The 23,522-nt window shown below is 37.6% G+C and overlaps 1 protein-coding gene across 1 annotated transcript in view; it reads left to right on the forward strand.

The window, feature by feature from the left end:
- CFAP47 (cilia and flagella associated protein 47) overlaps positions 1-23,522 on the forward strand; it is an 801,982-nt gene that overhangs the window by 143,889 nt on the left and 634,571 nt on the right. The window contains 3 exon segments of the mRNA XM_053705439.1: positions 2,728-2,805; positions 5,745-5,889; positions 18,890-18,984. Coding sequence (XP_053561414.1) covers positions 2,728-2,805; positions 5,745-5,889; positions 18,890-18,984 — 318 coding nt within the window.

Below are 23,522 nucleotides of genomic sequence, written 5' to 3' on the forward strand. Positions count from 1 at the left end.
ATTACGAGTCTTGCAGGTACAGGTGTACCGCTCACTTTTTTGGCCAGACTCGGAAATACCGCAAATCCACTTACGTCAATTGCGTATCCTATATTTTCAATGGGAATTGCATAGCGCCGGTATTACGAGTCTGAAAAAAAGTGAGCGGTAGACCCTCTCCTGTCAAGCCTGGTACCGCATTTTAAAGTCAGTAGTTAAGAGTTTCACACTACAACGCCGTAGCATAAAACTCTTAACTAAAGTGCTAAAAAGTACACTAACACCCATAAACTACCTATTAACCCCTAAACCGAGGCCCCCCACATCGCAAACACTAAAATAAAAATCTTAACCCCTAATCTGCCGAACCGGATATCGCCGCCACTATAATAAACATATTAACCCCTAAACCTCCGCACTCCCGCATCACAAACACTATTTAAATATTATTAACCCCTAATCTGCCGTCCCTAACATCGCCGCCACCTACCTACATTTATTAACCCCTAATCTGCCGCCCCCAACGTCGCCACCACTATATTATATGTATTAACCCCTAAACCTAAGTCTAACCCTAACCCCCCCTAACTTAAATATAATTACGATAAATCTAAATAAAATTACTACAATTCACTAAATTATTCCTATTTAAAACTAAATACTTACCTATAAAATTAACCCTAAGATAGCTACAATAGGGTTTATTTTTATTTTACAGGCAACTTTGTATTTATTTTAACTAGTAACAATAGGTACAAAATCATCTAAAGTACGAAAAGATTTTTAAACTAATTACACCTACTCTAATCCCCCTAAAAAAATAAAAAAGCCCCCCAAAATAAAAAAAGCCCTAACCTACACTAAATTACAAATAGCCCTTAAAAGGGCCTTTTGCGGGGCATTGCCCCAAAGTAATCAGCTCTTTTACCTAAAAAAAAAAGTACAAATACCCCCCCACACATTTAAACCCACCACCCACACAACCAACCCTACTCTAAAACCCACCCAATCCCCCCTTAAAAAAACTAACACTAATCCCTTGAAGATCACCCTACCGTGAGACGTCGTCACCCAACCAGTAAGAAGTGGTTCTCCAGACGGGCAGAAGTCTTCATCCAAGCCGAGCAGAAGAGGTCCTCCATTACAGGTAAATTTGTCTTTATTTTAACTAGGTAATTATTAAATAGTTAATAACTATTTAATAACTATGGTACCTAGTTAAAATAAATACAAACTTGCCTGTAAAAAAAAAAAAAATCCTAAAATAGCTACAATGTAACTATTAGTTATATTGTAGCTATTTTATGGTATATTTTATAAGTATTTAGTTTTAAATAGGAATAATTTAGTTAATTGTAGTAATTTTATTTAGATTTATTGTAATTATATTTCAGTTAGGGGGGGGTTAAGGTTAGACTTAGGTTTAGGGGTTAATATGTTTATTATAGTGGCGGCGACGTTGTGGGCGGCAGATTAGGGGTTAATAAATGTAGTTAGATTGTGGCGACATTGGGGGCAGCAGATTAGGGTTAATAAATATAATGTAGGGCTCGGCGATGTTGGGGGCAGCAGATTAGGGATTCATAAGTATAATGTAGGTGGCGGCGGTGTCCAGAGCGGCAGATTAGGGGTTAATAATATAATGCAGGTGTCTGCGATGTTGGGGGCATCAGATTAGGGGTTAATAAGTGTAAGATTATGTATCATCATTCTGTAATGTTAAATTGTTTGCATTCCTTAAAGGGACAGTCTACACCAGAATTATAATTGTTAAAAAAGATAGATAATCCCTTTTTTACCCATTCCCCAGTTTTGCATAACCAACACCGTTATATTAATATACTTTTTACTTCTGGGATTACCTTGTATCTAAGCCTCTGCAGACTGCCTACTTAATTTAGTTCTTTTAACAGACATGCATTTTAGCCAATCAGTGCTGACTCCTAGGTAACTCCACATTCATGAGCACAATGTTATCTATATGGCACACTTGAACTAACACCCTCTAGTTGTGAAAAACTGTCAAAATGCATTCAGATAAGAGGTGGCCTTCAAGGGCTAAGACATTAGCATATGATCTACCTAGGTTTAGCTTTCAAGTAAGAATACCAAGAGAACAAGCACAACTAATGATAAAAGTAAATTGGAAAATTACATGCACTATCTGAATCATGGAAGTTTACTTTTGACTAGACTGTCCCTTTAACACTTTTCTCTATGTTTAATATTTCAGTTGTGCTAACCAGTTTGACCATGATCAAACTTGATTGGGTTTTTTGGTGTTTGCCCATCATCAGTATGCTTATAGTTATTTCTTGTTTTTGTAGCCCTCATTTATGGCTTGTTTTCTATTCTCATGCCATCTCCTTACAGAATTGGTGTCTATCTGACTGTTGGAGTTATTTTGCAATACTTGCTTTATTCTCGTCATATATTTTCCACCTGATTCCTTCATGCTTCATTCTCTCTGTATCCTTTATTAAAGGAGCAGCAATGCACTACTGAGAGCTAGCTGTACACATCAGTAAGCCAATGACAAGAGGCACATATGTGCAGCCACCAATCAGCAGAGAACTGAAGAGAACTGAGCAAATTAGATTAATTGGAAAGTTGTTTAAAATTGCATACTTTATTTGATTCATGAAGGAAAATTTTTGGGTTTCATGTCCCTTTAATGTATATATTTAATTAGGTTATAAAGCAAAATAAAAATGCTTTCATTGTCATGTGTAATTCCTTCTTTATTAGGTGTCTGTTCGCAATACAAATAAACTCAAGCTGAGGATTGGAGGATCAGTTGCACCTCCTAAAGTGCATATTTCCCCGGTGAGTTAATGCAGTTTATTGTGCCTTGTTTAGAAAATAAGCTTTCAGATAATATTAATGATACACAGATAATTTGTCAGCAGTGTCTTGAAAATAAAAACTTGTGATAAGCATTCCACATAGTTATCTCCAAAGATTTGTATGTGAAAACACATGGTATTGCTTGTTGCCAAAATACAAAATGATACATTTAGATAATTTGTCATGGCTAAGCCTGGCTAAGTAGCAAAGCAATACCTGCCATGAAAACACACAATTATCCATGAACATTAACATCCAAAGAACATGTCAAATTAGCTAAAAAAATGCACACGATTTGTACGCATTTAATATACTGTCAAGTTTTGTTTTTTTAGCAATAAATATATTAATTGTAACAGACAACTTTATTAACATGGGATTTATAGTCTAATGATAATTACAACTATTTTACTCTTAATCAAACCTGTCTGCAGTTTTTTGTACTAAATTATTTTGATACTGCATATATTAGTAGATGGGCCAGATTACAAGTGGAGTGCTAAATATAGCTGGAGCGCAAGCAATATTAACGTTCCGCTGAGTAATACCAGTGCATGCTAAAGTGTGCTGGTATTACAAGGTAAGCACAATGCCAGTGCGAGTGCACAATTGCATTGCTAGCAAGCATTGCGCTCACGAGAGTGCGCTTCTAAAGGCTCCATTGGCATCAAAATCTAAGTGCAGTGAAGGGGGTAAGTAGTGCAGCGATTGCAGCTTCCATAGGCTCAGAGATGGCAACAGAACTTAAGCGCAGCGAAGGGGGTAAGTAGCGCAGTGATTGCAGCAAATATAATATACATATATATTTATGTAGTAATATGTTTATATACACATATTAACACATAAATATATATGTATATAAGAATATACATATATATTTGCAGGGAACACACAGTTCCCATAGACTGCAATGTAAAGGCACTTTTTGGTGCTGTTTTTTTTCTGACACACCACTCCCGCCATCTTTACCCCCAAATACTGCCTAGTGCAGTTATTTAAAAAAATAAATAAAAATAGTACAATTTCTGCAGGGCATTTGGGCCATATTTTTAACATTAACCAGAGATCTGATCTCTGGTTAAATTTATAAGCGATAATTGCAACCGCAAGCTTGCTGTACCAATAACCAGCCACTTGTAATGGCTGGCTATTTATCATATGCCCGCAAACATGCAAATTTGCAGTCCGCCATAAATTATCGCTCCACTTTTAATCTAGCCCTATATAAGTCTATAGAAAGATAGAAAATGTTAAAGTGATGGTAAATCCAAGCTTTTAAAAAACGCTAGGATTTACCATCACTAAAAATAAAGTGGACTTTCATTGATCATAAAAAAAAGGGTGCTAAACTCACCATTTCTGTGCCGCAGCTCCTTGCTAAACTCAGCGCCTTCAGTTACCCACGGTACAATGCTCTTCTCTCAATAAGGTGACGTCTCCACCTCTAAACCAATAGCCGTCCTAGTCATCTGACAGTATTCTGTATGCTAGCACAGCTATTGGTTTAGCGGTGGAAATGTTGTCTTATTGGTAAAGAGCACTGTGTCGTGGGCAGCCGGAGGCCCTGACTTTAGCGAGGTACAATGGCACAGACAGGTTTAAAGGGACATTCTACTCCATTCTACTCTAATTTTTATTGTTTAAAAAGATAGATAATCCCTATATTACCCATTCCCCAGTTTTGCCTAACCAAAACTGTTATATTAATTTACTTTTACCTCTTTGATTACCTTGTATATACACCTCTATAGTTCTTTAGAAAGACGTGCATTTTAGCCAGTGCTGACTCTTAAATAACAGTGCTGACTCTTAAATAATTCCACAGGAGTGAGCACATTGTTATCTATATGACACACATGAACTAGCAGTGCCTAGCTGTCAAAAACTGTCAAAATATTAAGTTAAGAGACAGTTCAATGGCCCACCTAAGTTTAGTTTTCCACAAAGAATACTATGAGAGCAAAGCAAATTTGATGATAAAAGTAAGTTGGAAGGTTGTTTAAAATTGCATGCCCTATCTGAATCATGAAAGTTTAATTTAGACTAGACTGTCCCTTTAAGCACCCTTTTTTTACTAACTCCTCACTGAAAGTACACTTCATTTTTAGTGATGGTAAATCCTAGCGATTTTTTATACGCTCGGATTTACCATCACTTTAAAGTGAAAGTAAATCCTAGCATTTTACAAACGCTAGGATTGACTTTTGAAACAAATAAAGGGGACTTTCATTCATGTAGTATAAGATACTTCATGTAGAAAGCTCCTTTATTTGTTTTAACTGATCGCCGTTCTTAGCTGCTACAGTTGCACACAGCTAAAAAAAAGTTTTTGCTAAGAGGTGATGTTTTTACCTCTTAGCCAATAGCCGTGCCGTAAATCTGGCTTGGCGCCCATGGGAACCGCATTTACCGCACGGCTATTGGCTAAGAGGTGAAAACGTCACCTCTTAGCAAAAAATTTTTTAAGCTGTATGGTGCTGTAGCAGCTAAGAACAGCAATCATTTAAAACAAATAAAAGAGCTTTCTACATGAAGTATCTTATACTTCATGAATGAAAGACCCCTTTATTTGTTTCAAAAGTCAATCCTAGTGTTTGTAAAATGCTACGATTTACTTTCACTTTAAGGTTACAGTTTATACATAAAATACTAAATTACCACGCAGAGTCTCCTGGCTAACCCTTTGCCCTCCAAAGACAGCTGCAATGAATTGCAACCAATATTTTTCAATACTTTGTTTCAGCCAAAGTTTTAATGATATGCAATGCATTTTCAATTATACAAACGGTTTAAAGCCTGAACAGGACTTTTAAGAGTGAAACCTATTGAATATATTCAGTCTAAACCAAACATCACAGTACTGTATGTTTGCCCTGTCAATGTAATATCATTACTAAGTTCTTTCTTTTTCTTTCCAGAAATCAATCTTGTTCCCAGGTGTTTATGCTAATTCTATCCAGAGTATTCCGTTTGTACTGGAGAACAAAGGTGAAGCACGTGCAAAAGTACATTTTGACTTTTCAAAATATAGAGATTTCTATGTGATGTTCAAAGAGCAATCAGGTATATTTATTGTTTTTTATTATTGTTACTACATTAATGTATAAGATTTGGCAATGTATTTATATATGTGTCAACATTAGAATGTGAAAAAACATAGATATTGCAGTTGTCACTGCTGCTTCTTAACTCGTCTGCCACCTCTGAGACAGCGGACAGCAATCATCCCAATCCGATATGATCAGGATGATTGACACCCCCTACTAGCAGCCGATTGGCCGCAAATCTGCAGGAGGCGGCATTGTACAAGCATTTCACAAGGAATGCTTGTGCAATGATAAATGCAGACAGCGTATGCTGTCGGGATTTATCGATGTGGGAGCGGACATGATCCACTATAGCGGATCATGTCTGCCTGCACATTGATAAATCGGGTCAATGGACAAAATAGAGGAAGAAAGAAAAAAGTGTTACCCAATCACCTAACAGGACTCTTGAACCCAATGTGAGAGAAAAATAAATACAATTAAAATATATTATATATCATTTGGTTGTGCTCAAACAAATGTCCATCTGCTGAATAAACCTGCTTTTCTTTGTAAGGCTTGTTTCTGCCTACCAATATTTGCATGGGACTGTCCATATCAAATAATGACCATTAACTCTAAGGTATATGAGGCATTATTTTCCTGTTTGTTCAATTTACATTAAAACTGTATATATACTGTATATATATATATATATATATATATATATATATATATATATATACACAGTATATATAAATATATATATATACATGGTCGTCCGTAGAAATGTTTCCTGAGGGGGACAAAAAATAAACTGCCCTAAGTATAATAATATTAGTGGCAACGTGTGAAGCAGACAGAGTTGTGTGTTGTACACATGAGCTGCACATAATTTTAAACATGGTAGCTTATTGGTGTCAAAAGAATGACTCAAGTGAGTGCTTATATTTAGATATAAGACAGAGATTGAGAAATTCAATTCAAAAGTATGGCTGCAATATGATGAGAAAACATTTTATTAGAAAGTCTGGAACTCTCTTGCAAGCACACAACTAGATAAAAAGCAAAATGGAAGAGTTACTTACTGAGTTTAGGCAACTGGTGATAGGCCCAGGGCCACGTCAAGGTCCCTTCCTCCCTGGGTATATATTTATATAGTCAATTAAATAATTTGTTTACCAAAATAGTAGCAATGATTTGCCAGCTATATGTGGAAGTAATAGTATAGACCACATACATGCTATTCCATCCCATTTCATGCCCGTGTAGCCCCATTTGTGCAGAATATACATCCAAATGAGACATCAGCTCAGGAGTATGCTCTAATGAGAGATTAGGTCAGATACATGGCCGCACAGCCTAAATTAGATATCTGAACCGATGTATGGTCTTAGCAGCCCCCTTTATTGCTGCTATATACCCAGATAAGAGCTATTATTAACCGTTTGAATCTTGCAGACCACCACTTTATGCCAGCTCTGTGCCCAGTGAGATTTGAGATCAGATACATAGTCTCTGTGGACCCATCATGCCACATATATACCAAAATTTGAGTTCAGATCAGAGGCATAGCCCCTGAATATTCTTCATACCCAATATATGCCCAAATGACATTTTATATAATGTACATAACCCGTGTAGCCCCCAGCATCCTCTTACTCTACTCAGTCAGTCAGGCCCAGGAGTCTTAGGCACACAGGTAGATGTACTGGCTCCTTTAAAAATCTCCAATCTAAACACTGCAACCCAGTTCTGCAATATTTGCTTCTTACAACACCTACAATGCACACGTTTGCTCACACATACACACACACAGGAACAAACACACACTCTTACTCACATACACAAATAAAGACACTCCTTCTCTCACACACAAACTCATACTTTTTCTGACACACACACGCACACACTCTTTTCTGGACACACAAATAAACAAACTCACACTCTGATACACACACACAAACAAACCCACACTCTTTTCTGACACACAAATAAACAAACTCACACTCTGATACACACACACAAACTCACACTCTTTTCTGACACACAAATAAACAAACTCACACTCTGATACACACACACACACAAACTCACACTCTTTTCTGACACACAAATAAACAAACTCACACTCTGAAACACACACAAACTCATACTCTTTTCTGACAAACAAATAAACAATCTCACACTCTGATACACACACACAAACTCACACTCTTCTGACACACAAATAAACAAACTCACACTCTGATACACACACAAACTCACACTCTTGCTCACACACACTCTTACTCACACACACACACTCTTGCTCATACACAAACAGGAACAAACACACACACTTGCTCACTCACACAAAGGAACAAACTTACACACTTGCTTACAATGACACACACATATTTTTTCAAGTTTATTTTTTATAATTACCCAACATATATATAAAAACATGAGAGTAAGACTGAGAGAGAGAGAAAGAGGAGAGAAAAAACAACAACACTCCATTTAGCTTTTTGTGAATTTATTCCAAGTAAGCACATACGTGTTATCATTATTAGTTCAACACACCAACATTAATAAAGCATTTTTGTGTATTATTACTTTAATTTACTTACAAATTCTAGTTTCTACAACATATCAATTCTCAGATTTTTGTTTGTTTGTAATCACTAATATACTACACAGAGGTTGAAGGATAATATATATATATATAACATATAACTCTACTCCATGAAAAAAAATATACCCTCTTTCTACAAAATTTTTTTATTATTTTTTGCTTTAAAAAAGAAAAAACTGAGATATCTAGGTTACTCAGTACCGACTACAAAAAATAAATATATAAATATATATGTGTGTGTATATATATATATATATATATATATATATATATATATATATATATATATATATATATATATATATATACTTTATATATAAATAAATATATATATATATATATATATATATATACAGGTTGAATGAGAGCACTCTCACTACCAAATGTTGAATGCCAGGGTGCTAGCAGATATAGATATATGAATGAAGGAAAGCACTCTCTGGTCTTTTATTGAAAATTTAATAAATCAAGCGTGACGTTTCGGGGACACACTCCCCTTCCTTCCGTCTGAGGAAGGGGAGTGTGTCCCCGAAATGTCACGCTTGATTTATTAAATTTTCACTAAAAGACCAGAGAGTGCTTTCCTTCATTCATATATATATATATATATATATATATATATATATATATATATATATATATATATATATATATATATATATATATATACAGGGAGTGCAGAATTATTAGGCAAATGAGTATTTTGACCACATCATCCTCTTTATGCATGTTGTCTTACTCCAAGCTGTATAGGCTCGAAAGCCTACTACCAATTAAGCATATTAGGTGATGTGCATCTCTGTAATGAGAAGGGGTGTGGTCTAATGACATCAACACGCTATATCAGGTGTGCATAATTATTAGGCAACTTCCTTTCCTTTGGCAAAATGGGTCAAAAGAAGGACTTGACAGGCTCAGAAAAGTCAAAAATAGTGAGATATCTTGCAGAGGGATGCAGCACTCTTAAAATTGAAAAGCTTCTGAAGCGTGATCATCGAACAATCAAGCGTTTCATTCAAAATAGTCAACAGGGTCGCAAGAAGCGTGTGGAAAAACCAAGGCGCAAAAAAACGGCCCATGAACTGCGAAAAGTCAAGCGTGCAGCTGCCAAGATGTCACTTGCCACCAGTTTGGCCATATTTCAGAGCTGCAACATAACTGGAGTGCCCAAAAGCACAAGGTGTGCAATACTCAGAGACTTGGTCAAGGTAAGAAAGGCTGAAAGACGACCACCACTGAACAAGACACACAAGCTGAAACGTCAAGACTGGGCCAAGAAATATCTCAAGACTGATTTTTCTAAGGTTTTATGGACTGATGAAATGAGAGTGAGTCTTGATGGGCCAGATGGATGGGCCCGTGGCTGGATTGGTAAAGGGCAGAGATCTCCAGTACGACTCAGACGCCAGCAAGGTGGAGGTGGAGTACTGGTTTGGGCTGGTATCATCAAAGATGAGCTTGTGGGGCCTTTTCGGGTTGAGGATGGAGTCAAGCTCAACTCCCAGTCCTACTGCCAGTTTCTGGAAGACACCTTCTTCAAGCAGTGGTACAGGAAGAAGTCTGCATCCTTCAAAAAAACATGATTTTCATGCAGGACAATGCTCCATCACACGCGTCCAAGTACTCCACAGCGTGGCTGGCAAGAAAGGGTATAAAAGAAGAAAATCTAATGACATGGCCTCCTTGTTCACCTGATCTGAACCCCATTGAGAACCTGTGGTCCATCATCAAATGTGAGATTTACAAGGAGGGAAAACAGTACACCTCTCTGAACAGTGTCTGGGGGGCTGTGGTTGCTGCTGCATGCAATGTTGATGGTAAACAGATCAAAACACTGACAGAATCCATGGATGGCAGGCTTTTGAGTGTCCTTGCAAAGAAAGGTGGCTATATTGGTCACTGATTTGTTTTTGTTTTGTTTTTGAATGTCAGAAATGTATATTTGTGAATGTTGAGATGTTATATTGGTTTCACTGGTAAAAATAAATAATTGAAATGGGTATATATTTGTTTTTTGTTAAGTTGCTTAATAATTATGCACAGTAATAGTCACCTGCACAGACAAATATCCCCCTAAAATAGCTATAACTAAAAACAAACTAAAAACTACTTCCAAAACTATTCAGCTTTGATATTAATGAGTTTTTTGGGTTCATTGAGAACATGGTTGTTGTTCAATAATAAAATTAATCCTCAAAAATACAACTTGCCTAATAATTCTGCACTCCCTGTATATATATATATTGCTTGGGTGTTTCTTGATCTGCGCTATGTATGTTGCAAATGGTTATTTTGCTCTAATTAGTTCCTCCTGATATATTTCAATGGCAGCTAGTTTCTGAATATTCCACTATCATCAAATGGAATGTGAAGGAAAAAGGTATGGAGTTGAGTTTCAGAGTTCAGCGCACATAGAATGGAGAAAAACAAAAACAAAAACAAATTATGGTGCAGTATGTCAGTACTAGGCAATCAAAAACTAAACGTGAGATTTAAATGTGCTCACCTTGTTTAACCTCAAACATGTGAGGTATGTTGGAAGCATGGAGGGGATGTAATGCCTATCTGTGGTAAAGATGTTTCCAGCTGGTATGCAGAAACTTTTAGCAGGTGGAAATCTTGATATACCTGGAGTAGAAATGTGTTGGTATTTCAGACAAACTTCTCCTCTATGGAGTTAGGTAGAGACACTTTAATTCTTTTTGCTGGATTTCTTTCCTTGTTGCTGTTTATTTCTTTTCCCCTTCTTTATACTTGAAAGGCTTCTCCTCTCTGGAGTATGGTATAAACTTTATGTATGCAAACCAATTAGTGCTCAGTTTACATACTATGAGATCAATTGTGGATATTAATTGCAGCACTCATGAGATGTGTATAAATGATGCTTGCAAGGACACAAAGTGAAATTTAAAATAAAAACACTTTTATTTTCCAAAATTATGGAGGATTCTGATTTTTTGGAGATGGATGTCTCTGATTCAGACTCTTCTTGAATTGGCCCGGGTGATACATGCCCATCAGTTATATTCCGAATGCCGTTTTAGAGTGCTCTGTTCCTCGGGATCGGGGAATCAGGTGCCCACTGAGCCATTCGCCTCTGAGGATTCTATTTCCCACAAGGTGAGTTCCCTACTATCAACTCTTACTATTCATGCAGGTAACCCAAACGCTACTTATCCTTTTATGGAGTGTGGTCTGTTTCCACCGGACACGGTTCCACATGGCCATATCTTTGGCACTGGCGCATCTGCACCTCCCGGGAGTGTGCTTACGATATTGTCCGTGTTCCGTTAACCGGGGTTCATCAGGTGTGGGATTGCCTTTTCCAGTTCAGCCCTCCGGGGGAGCGACTGCCCATGAGGCCTCTGGGGGTCAACCTTCGGGGCCAGTGTTTTCTTTTGTCCTGGCAGAGGTATGTTGCACCTTTCGTTATAGACTGGCATACCTTCTTGTTCTACTGAGGCACGTTTTGGCGTTGCTGGAGGATCCCACACTTAATGGGTCTGGGGATTCTCAGTCTTAATCTTCGACTGGCTTGCTTGCATAGATATAAGGGGATAAAGTAATCTTCTTATAGTCTTTGTTAATTGTGTATACTTTTCCAGTTCTGAGCTTGGAAGTCTCGGACCCCTGTTGGGCTGGTCCTGCTGTTCTGTCTGATCTTCCTGGGCGATAACCTACGGGTTGCTTTATCTTTTATTTTAATCCGGTGAGGATGATTTTTATTTGGCCTAAAACTCATGTTGCTGTGTGATGTTTCCTTCGGGAACCTTTTTCTCTGTAATTGATACTCACGATTTTGTAGTTGCACCGTTTACTTTGAGGGTTTACTAGTCTTATGTTCTGTCTGACTGTTCTTTATCCCTCCATCATGGGGGAGACTCTATGTGGCCTTGACAGTGCTGGGGCCCTTGGTTTCAGGCTGGTCCTGACTGGGTACAAATCCTTCTGTCTTTGAGGCCTATTTCAGACAAGTGGTGCCTTTATATGTCCGGCTGGTCCGGTGAGGGTGCCAAGTGATCACAATATGATTTGTGTTGTTTACTTGTTATTTTACAAGCTTCAACTAGCATCCTGAGAGGACTTGATGGTCTGTGGTTGCTTAGGGGCATGGGGGATTGGTTCAGTCCTCATTCGCCTTTCAATCTAGTGGGTTGCGGCGACATGCTCAGTCTTTTTCGATTTTTCCAGGAACTAGAGTGTTCCTTCCCATTGTGGGTTGGAGGCTTGGAGGATTTAGGTCCTTCATACTGCCGTTCTTATGGTTTTGCCTTACATGGTCTCTTTGGAAGTGTGCTTTTAGGACTTGTTCCTTTTAGAGGCTCTCTTCCTTTGGGTCGAGACTTTCTGGACTTTGTCCGTTTTTTTCTGGTGGCTTTGACCGCTTAATTAGGAACTAAAGGCCGTGAGGCTCTGTATTCCTTCAGGAGTTAGTCATCTCCATATCAGGGGTGATAGGAGATGTTGTCTCTTTTTCCAAGCTTTTTGCTTAGGGGATGTTTTTCTGCCTGAGTTTGGGATGCTTTGCATTCTTCTCCCTTGGGTGTGGTCCTCTGGAACTTTAATCTGAAAGGATTATGGAGACTAGCCTTTCTTTTCTACTCTTTCGGGTGACTCTGTTCTCGTTCTCATTTCCCTTTGTGCTGCCCTTGGGGCATTTGGGCTCTAGAGAAATTGCGTTACTTTGTGGCGGCTTAGCACTTTATGGGGGGGGGGTGTTTACCTCTGGCCAAGGGTGTTCTCTTCCCTTTGGGCTGGGAATTACGAGTGAGTCCTGTACCTGTTCTCCGGGTTCCCCGGTTATCATCCCCTGTGAGGTCTGATTGCTTCAGATGGGGTATCTTGTGTTCCCTGGGGTTGTCGTTCATTCTAGGACGATTCTGGGTCCAGGGTCCAGGTTTCTTGTTTTGGATCCTTCTTGGATGTCTGGAGACTTATGATCCTGTGGACTGGTTTGTGACAACCCAGTTTTTTCAGGGACCCTATGTTGCAACATAGGGGCTAGCTCATTGGGCTTGCAAGCAGGAAGGCCAGAGTTCACATCCACCTTAGGGTACTGGTTATAAACTTTAAGGCCTGACTTGTCCTTCGGGTGGAGAGTCCTCCTGGGGACTCCATGGGGAGTTTTTTCTCTGTTGGGTCAACAGTGGTGTCTAGATGAATTTTTCATTTGGTCCGTGGTTTGATCATACTATGGGGCCCATTTATCAAGCTCCGTAAGGCTTGATAAATGGGCTGCTCCATAACCCTGTCCGCCTGCTCTGAGCATGCGGACAGGAATCGCCAGAATTCAACCTGATTGAGTATGATCGGGTTGATTGACACCCCCTGCTGGCGGCCCATTGGCCGCGAGTCTGCAGGGGGCAGCATTGCACCAGCAGCTCTTGTGAGCTGCTGGTGCAATGCTGAATACATAGAGCGTATTGCTCTCTGCATTCAGCGATGTCTGTCGGACGTGATCCGCACTGTCGGATCAGGTGCAACAGACATATGATAAATATGCCTCTATGGCTTCATGTCTTGTGGACATGTACGCTGTTCTTATCTGTGCCCTTACCTTTTGAGGGGATAGTTTGTCTTCCTTATGAGCTTGGGTTTCCTCTCTCTGGAGGGTCATTGTCCTGCCCTGTGTGTAGGAGGTTGGATCAGGTGGCTTATTTCTGTAAGGGGCAGCATCTGCTGCTCTGTGGGCTCTGTTCCACCTGTTGGAAATTTATCTCTCTACATAGAGACTGTCTAAGAGAGTTGTGAAAGGTCTTCCTATGGATCTACTGCACTTTTCTCTGTTCCAGATCCTAGGGGGTTCTCCTGGGGAGTACCTTATTTTGGAGGAGTGGATTGAGTTGGCATCCGAGCTCTGTTGGGGTGGGTGAGTCCCCCCTTTTTACTTTCCATTCCCTGCCGGCTTGAGGTTGGGGTCTTTCTGTCCCCCTGTCTATCAGACATGTCTGTCGCTTGGGCTGGTCCGGTGTTGGAGCAGGATCTGAGATTTGGTGCTCTGTTATTTCGTCCTTGGAGCATTCAAGGTACGGTAAGCCTCTTTGAGGTTTCTCCTTTCGCCACATTCAAGATTTGTGGGAAGGACTGGCGACTCTTAGATAGCCTGCAACATTTTCCGCTGGTTAGTGCATACTTAGCAATCTGAAGGATCCTATGTTCAGCTGCTCTCTACTTGCCCTGCAAGTATTTAAGTTTCAGAGTCATTTTTAGATGACTGCAGCCTGCAGTGTTTTTGCTTCAGGTGTTGTTCGTCAGACCTATCTGAGCTTCCTGCACAAGGTTTCGTTTCTGAATATTTTGGTATTCTGAGCTACCTTTTTGTGACTTGGGGGCCTTCATCTTCAGTTGCACCTGGTTGCACTGTGTTAGGGGAAGATCCTCTCTCTGTTTCAGACTCCCGGCCTTATCCCATGGTTTCTGCATTTCTGGGGTGTGGGTGTTGCCTCCCCTTGTTTCTATGAGACTGGTTGGGTCTCTGTTAGCCTGACCCAGTTTCTCTGTTTTTTTGCTCTGTGTTTGTGCCCTTTTTAGTTTTTTTTTGGGAGTTTCTTATGCTCAGCTAGCTCAGCATACTAAGCACTCTGGCTACTCTGCACTGTATCAAATTGAGGGTTGCAAGTTCGGTCCCCAGCGAGGTCTACTCAGCCTTTCCTCCTTTCGAGGTTGATAAAATGAGCAGCGCCTTGAGTCCCTTAAGGGGGATTAGCCACGCTTTACAAGTACAATCATGTTTTCTCTGTGTATTTTCTTCTTTGTGGAAGAATACGGTAGTTTGTTCCCTTTCTTTAGTAAGGGGTGTGTTGTTTGGAGACTGATTGCTGGGTGACGGTGTCTCTTGAAGGCTGTGGACGGTTTCCATTTATGAAGAAAAACTTAAATTATGCTTACCAGATAATTTTCTTCAGATGGAAAGAGTCCACAGCTCCCCGCCCGTATTTTTTCTGTGGGCACATTTTCACCCTGATATTTCTTCTACTGTTCCTTGTTCCCTCGGCAGAATGACTGGGGGATGAGGGAAGTGGGGGAGGTATTTAAGCCTTTGGCTGGGGTATCTTTGCCTCCTCCTGGTGGCCAGGTTATGAATTCCCAAAAGTAATGAATGCAGCTGTGGAATCTTTCCATCTGAAGAAAAGAAAATTATCAAGTAAGCATAATTTAAGTTTTTTTTATAATTACCCACCATATGTAAAAAATCCAAAACATATATAATTATTATTACTTAACATATGTGATGTGTCAGGTATTTAGCAATGAGAGCCAGCTGTATTCCAATCTATCAGGAAAAACTTTCCACACTGGTTTTCGCGTGATTTTTGGATTCACTTATTTTATGATCATTGCCCTGTTGAAAAAACATTTGACTTATTTTGCATTGTTTATCTTTGCTGTTCCTATAGGTTTTTTTTGTTTTTTTTTGCATGTGCTCAATTGACATTTTATATATCCAACTGTTTATTGGTTTAAAAAAAACATAGCTCAAATTACACTTTTTTTGTAGTTTAAGTTTCAGTTTATCTTATCTGAACGTAACATTTACTTCTGTTCACTTTATATCTGCATTCATGGCGGTACATAGAGTACAACTGGTGTAATTCCTTTGACATTTAAGAGAAACTGACAGTCTTTGTTTAAGTGTAAAGGCTTAATTTGATACTTTGTATTTGTAACATCTATGCTCTGCTTTTTTCTAATTTATGGATGTCTCAACACATCAAATCATATATGTCTGCTCTACTAATAGCTAACAGCAAAAATATTTTTAACCATTCAGCCATACACAACTATATTAGCTGGCTGAGCATCATGGGACATGTAGTTCCAAAACCCCTGGAGGGCCAAGTTTGAGGATGTCTGCTGTAAACCAAACAACATTTCCTTCAAAATGTTGCAAATTACCTGAACCAGCTACAAAATAGACAGTGATTATTTAGGGATGAGGACTATCTCATGTGGGATTTCTCTTTTATGTTTATAGGCTAATTAAATTGAAGTTTTAAAAATAAAAATAAATGAAAATGTTTGCCTATTTAATCTTTAAAGAAAAGTGGTAACTTTACTTTTCACTTTCAGTTACTTTTATTGTCCAATAATCCTAAAATAAACCAGAAACCACTTTGTAGCCTGCTAGCCATTTGTCTTTAAATTACTCTATGGTTATTAATAAAATAGCTGGCTGAAATAGCTCCATTAAAGGACATTGTTAAACAGGTGTGCCAGCTAGTTTATCTATTACACTTTGATAAAAAAGGAGTCAGGGTGCACTTCAGGAAGCAAAAATAAATATACAAAGAAAAGAAAGCAAGATCCTACTTTCTTATCTGTCAAGAGAAAAGCTATTACTCAAGCTATTTTTTTCTTATACTCATGTAATCTATGTACCTCTGTCTTTTGAGCTTAAGCACCTAAAAACATAACAATAACTAAACATAATATTTTTGGGTTCTTGGTAATTTACAAAAGTCCATAGCCAAATAAAAAGTACTATTAATATAAAACATGTTTTGGTAACTGTTCCATGTGCAGATAGTATAATCAATCTTGTGGTATAAAAGCTATTGGCCTCTATTTAACAAGGTCTGGCAGACCTGATCCGTGTGGATCAGGTCCGCCAGACCTCGCTGAATGCGGAGAGCAATACGCTCTCTGTATTCAGCATTGCACCAGCAGCTCACAAGAGCTGCTGGTGCAACGCCGCCTCTGCAGACTCGCGGCCAATGGGCCGCCAGCAGGGAGGTGTCAATCAACCCGATCGTACTCAATCGGATTGATTTCCGACGATGTCTGTCCGCCTGCTCAGAGCAGGCGGACAGGTTATGGAGCAGCGGTCTTTGTGACCACTGCTTCATAACTGCTGTTTCTGGCAAGTCTGAAGACTCACCCGAAACATGGGCCGTCAAGCTCCTTTCAGAGCTTGATAGATAGGACCCATAAAATCAATTGAAAAATAAAACACTATAACACTAAAATCAGATTTGTAATCCTTATTGGTTAAAATAAAATACTTTAAGCCAATAAGCATGTTTGCCATTCTACACCATAGATGTAGAGAGAAATCAACTATGAGTCAGCAGCAATTTAAGACTTGGGGGCCCATTTATTAAGCTCCAGATGGATCTTGAGGGCCCGTGTTTCTGGCAACCGCTGCTCCATAACCTGTCCGCCTGCTCTGAGCAGGCGGACAGACATTGCCGCAATTCAACCCAATCGAGTTGATTGACACCCCCCCCTCCCCGATTGGCTGCAAATCTGCAGGGGCGGCGTTGCACCAGCAGCTCACAAGAGCTTTGCTGGTGCAATGCTGAATACAGAGAGCGTATTGCTCTCTGCATTCAACGAGGTCTGTTGGACCTGATCCACACTGTCGGATCAGGTCCAACAGACGTTTGTTAAATAAGCCCCATGAAGTTCTTTAACAAGCACTATTGTGACTGAGTTTACCTTGCTTCTGTTAATAATTTTCAGATGGCTGATATCAATTAATCAGTCTCACTAAAATGTTATCTGACAGTTTACAAAACAATCAGTATTTTGTTTTACACTAGCTAAATTTTAGGTTGATTTTGAATGAAGATGAGAACACATTAATCATGAAATCTAAACTCAAGAAAAATATTCTGATGGACATTGCATCATTTTATACTTCTATTTGTTGCCGCAGTCTGAGCTTGAATAAGATTTTACACAGATAAGAAAATGGTATTAAAGGGACACTGAACCCAATTTTTTTCTTTTGTGATTCAGATAGAGCATGAAATTTTAAGCAACTTTCTAATTTACTCCTATTATCAAATTTTCTTCATTCTCTTGCAATCTTTATTTGAAATGCAAGAATGTAAGTTTAGATGCCGGCCCATTTTTGGTGAACAACCTGGGTTGTCCTTGCTGATTGGTGGATAAATTCATCCACCAATAAAAACACTGCTGTCCAGAGTTCTGAAGCAAACAAAGCTTAGATGCCTTATTTTTCAAATAAAGATAGCAAGAGAACGAATACAAATTGATAATAGGAGTAAATTAGAAAGTTGCTTAAAATTGCATGCTCTATCTGAATCACAAAATAAAAAAATGGGTTCAGTGTTCCTTTAATGAATTGGTATCTAAAACCTATTACATTTTGTTAATGAACTGGTATCTGAAACCTAAACTAAATAAAAATATTTTGATGAACAATGCATCATTTTAGTCTTCTATTTATTGCAGCAGTTTGAACCTGAATTACATATATTTAAAGAGTGTACATATAAATATGAATTTCATCTATATTAAATCCTGAAGCAATGTTGATAAAAATAAAGGATGCCCATATGTAGCTGATGTACATAAAACGTGTGTATATGTGTGTTTACATATTGCATTTAATTTATTACTGCAGTCTTTTCATTGTTAATAGTATAACATATATTTTGTATTCTTGTTCTAGTTGTTTATATGGACCCATCAGCTCCTCAATTTTATTCAGTGGACTTAGAAAAGGAAGAAAAACTTGATGGTGCTCTATATTTTCATCCTAAAGCAGTACGTATGAAAATGTTTCCTTGTTGCTTAACCTATGATAGCCATATTTCCTTGGACAGCTATGAGTTACACATTCTGCAATGTGTCCCACAAAGACCATAAGTAGTGCTATCAGGCAGCACTATTCATGTTCCTTCATATACACTCTGCAGCATGTGTAATTCATAACTGTCTAGGAAAACAAAGTGGTAACCCTACTCTAACTGGCCATATTTTGTTATACCACAAGTGATATTTATATACAGTTGTAATTAGCTGGTGGCATTTTAATTTGTAGCATATTTACCAACTGTGTTGCTTGAAATAAAATAGATCAGGGACAAAATGCTTGCCCAAGGTGGTGGGCAATAAACATTTTGTTGGCATGGGGCATGCCGTTCCCCTAGAAAAGTGATTTCCAAAAATGTTTTCTAGTGTCATATTAATTATTGACATTATGAATTCAGTACATGGACAGAAAATAACTGCATCAGTGCAAATTAAAATAAATCCTATCTATCGTTATATTCCAGACTTTCACCTCTTGCATCTCCTTCTCCTCTAGTGTTTATAAATCTAAACATTACTCCCCTGTTCAAAGTCATTTAGCCCTTTAAATATAATACAAATACAGATAGGTCAACTTTTCTGTGAGAGTCACAGATTAGCAACATATTCAGTCTTGAAACCTTTTCAATATCATTTTATGTTCAATATCTAAGCATCCCAAATGATTAACTTGCTTCATGTTTTTGATCTGCTATGTTTTTTATAGCACTTCTGTGTTTGATAAACAGTAAATACAAAATATAAAAACAATTAGAAAACCAAAAATCCCTCTTGGCACGCTTTAACAGAAGTTTGAAATAAGCTTTTCATATTGTTTTTTATTGTACTTAATTGTTATATCTGCATAAGATTATGTTGAAAATTCACACTAATTAGATTAAATTGATAGTTTCAGGATCTCCCATGACATATATAAAATTAAATCCTTTCATTTAATTGATCTCTTGTTAGACAAATGTGTATGTTATCTATGTTTAAATAAACTCATTTACATTTTTTTTTAATTATTATTATAGCTAACAAAAAGGCCAATTTATTTTCCATTGTTTTCTGCTTTGTCAGTGGTTGTTGATGCTCCCTGATAAGGAAAAAATAATAGCCCAGACACTTCTGCAGGGTATATGCCATTACAGGGCTGTTTTAAAACATATCTAATGCATTGCTAATTAGTTTTTATATATATACAGTATATAATGCAAATTATTTTACTGTAGATAGTTTGGGTTCTAAGGCACAGGTTTCTAGAGATTAAATGAACTCTATGCTAATTATAACTGAGTAATGCAGGCGGAATGCAGAATAGTAAACCATGGCCACTCAATGCACATCTTAGATTTCTATTTACACATTTTAGATTCTAAATCTACATAATAATTTATATTTGTATTTTTGTTATTAACAAAAGACCTTTAAAGCATGGAAGCAGGGGTGTAAATAGCGTCCCAAAAAATCCATAGTTTTAAATAAATTGTATACATCCAAGGTTCGTGCCCATTTTAAAACTCCAAATACCTTCCCAAACCTTTTTTTATACATATAACCTAGAAACTTAAGAAGCTTTCCTAGTGGGAGAGTATTTTTTTTTTAAATCCATTCCTATAAACCATTCCATTTTAAACAACTTTCCAATTTACTTTTATGATCTACTTTGCTATGCTCTCTTGATATCATTTGTTGAAAGGCAGGCTCAGGGGCAGCAATGCACTACTGGGACATAGTTGCTTATTGGTGACTGCACATATATGCCTCTTGTCATTGGCCTTCCCAATATGTTCAGCTAGTTCCCAGTGGTGCATTACTGCTCCTTAACAAAGGATAAAAAGAAAATTAAGTAAATATCATAATAAAAGTAATTTGGAACGCTGTTTATAATGGTATGCTCTATCTCAATCATTAAATAAACATTTTGGGTTTCATGTGCCTTAAACCTCCAGATTCCATCATGCGCATCTTAACAGCCAATGACACAAGAGCTAATACATTCCCATTGATTTATTGTAAAGCTGCCACTTGAAGAAGGAGAGAAACTTCAATAAAGGGGTTATCTAGGAACCCCTCCACTTCCCACCCATCCCCTTCTTCTCATTGTTTCTGCTGTTTTCCTTATTTAATTCTTTAATGGTTGAATTACTACATTTCCACAGATATTGTATGTAGCACTTTTAATATATCCGGTACCATAAGCTGAAAGCCCCAGACATTTGTTTACCTAACCAATGACAAAAACAAAGTTTTGCATATCTGTAGTGATAAATAATAAAATAATGTATTGATGTTTACTAAAAAAAGAAATAAAAATTGTAAAGCTAGGCTGTTCATTTCATTTGGAAGATTTGGCTGCATACATTCTGGTACAAACAGGGATATGGAGTAGACATGTGCATGGCGAAAAAATTTGGTTTGGTTCGGATCATTTCGTATTTTTTCGAATTTCGGTTCGGAGCGATGCGAATTCGTAAAAATTTGAATCAATTCGGTTCGGATTTGTTTCGGATTCATTCGGATTCAAATAAATTCGGTTCGGATTTGTTTCGGATTCATTCGGATTCGAATAAATTCGGCTGGATTCGGTTCGATTCGGTTCGGAAATTCGGAATTTCGGTAAGTGTTAGGTGGGATTAGACTAGTATTATGTACTGTACATTAGGTGTAACCCATAGCAGAGTGATATAACCTAATATACTGTACAATACTAGTGTAATCCATGGCCATCCGAATATACTGAATAAATCTGAATATATCTGAATAAATCTGAAGTTATTCGGATTTATTCGGTAGATTCGGCACTATTTTAATTTGGAGATTCGGTTCGATCCGAATCTGCGAATTTGCCGAATTTTCAGAATTTCCAAATCGAACCGAACCGAATCGCATATGTCTAATATGGAGGTTTTTAGCCCAATGTAAACACAGTACACTGCCAGCATTGCTGTTTATGGGGACATGTAAGTCAAAAGTATGCTGGCGCTGTGTAATGCATTATAAAGTGACTTTATGCTTTTTTTTAATATTTAACCTTCACTCGGTGCATGCGCCAGACACACACTCGCGGGCACCATTTGATAGATATACTTAGTGCATAGAACATGCATACCAAGAAGCACCGCTGCTAGCACAGAGATAGGCACATGTGGTGCAGCTACGTCACAGTAGTTTGTTAATAAAGTTGTACAGCCCCGGAATACTACCATCCTTAATGTCCCTAGTACAAAGCATATTGTTTATTGACTAGAGGCTAAACATTTACAGACAGATCTATTAAAATGTCTGCTAATATTCTGTAGTGCTCTCTTTTAGTGTAACTAATCATAAGCCAGTTGTATGATTTTCATATAATGTATCTTACAGAGCACTTCTAAATCAAACATGGATTACATTATTTTAGTCATTTTCCTATTCATGACAGCAAACTGAAAAAAAGCTTGAGGAGCAGATAAATTGTGGCTTGATGTTGTAATACTTCACATCATACTGTTCTCTTGTTGCTTTGATATGCTCTGAAGTCTATTCCATGACACTTCCTGTGGTCCTATCATGCTGATTGTTAAGCTATCACTGTAGGTTCTCAAGAGAAATATCTAGTGGATTTGTTACACTGTTTACTTTCTACTACATCCCAAAAATGAAGGACCAACATGAAAACATGATAGCTTTAAACATTTTTGTGTTTTTTTTTTCTGGGACATCTTATATAAAGAGTTAAAATTGTTAACCAATGCATTGCCGCACTTTACACATTATAAGACTTGTGACACTTCGTTGGCTGGAATGCTATCTTTGAATCAATATAAATTTACAGTAGTTAGTTAGTTAAGCCACATTTACCTTAATGAATACCATATAACTCATTATTGTCTCATTGCTATTTATTTGAAGTATTTTAGTATGTAGCTGTGCTACTGCAATATTTCTTCATTGCAATGAAAAATGCCAGTCTAATTATTAACTAGCAAAGGTATAGACTCTTAATAAGCTTTTTTATGTATAATCAGGAAAGCTCTTGCTCATTAGTAATTATTTATGATTAGATGTACTTAATTATAGTATAATATAGCAATAAATAAAAGTATTTAATTAAATGACATGTTATCTGTTGTTTTATCTACTACACTTGCCATGGATATATATATATATATATATATATATATATATATATATATATATATATATATATATATATATATATATAAAATAAAGATGTGTGGTGGTGCACAATTAAACTCTCAAATTCCAATACTCACAAACTGTGCTGGCAGTCCCAAAATAATATACATTACAATATGAAAGAAGGATTGAGCGAAAAATTATCAGTCAATCAAAGAGGGACACAGGCCGCACTTAGTTTACCAGAGTTTTATTACTATGTAATTCTGAACAACCGTAAATCAGAACGTCTACCCTCCACCCTATTCCTTTAAAGCGGAATACACACCAACTAAAATATACAGGTATTTAGAACAGGCTGGCCAGCTATTCATTGAAATATATCT

The sequence above is a fragment of the Bombina bombina genome, chromosome 3 (genome assembly GCF_027579735.1).
Source record: "Bombina bombina isolate aBomBom1 chromosome 3, aBomBom1.pri, whole genome shotgun sequence".
In the NCBI taxonomy this organism is placed as follows: Eukaryota; Metazoa; Chordata; class Amphibia; order Anura; family Bombinatoridae; genus Bombina; species Bombina bombina.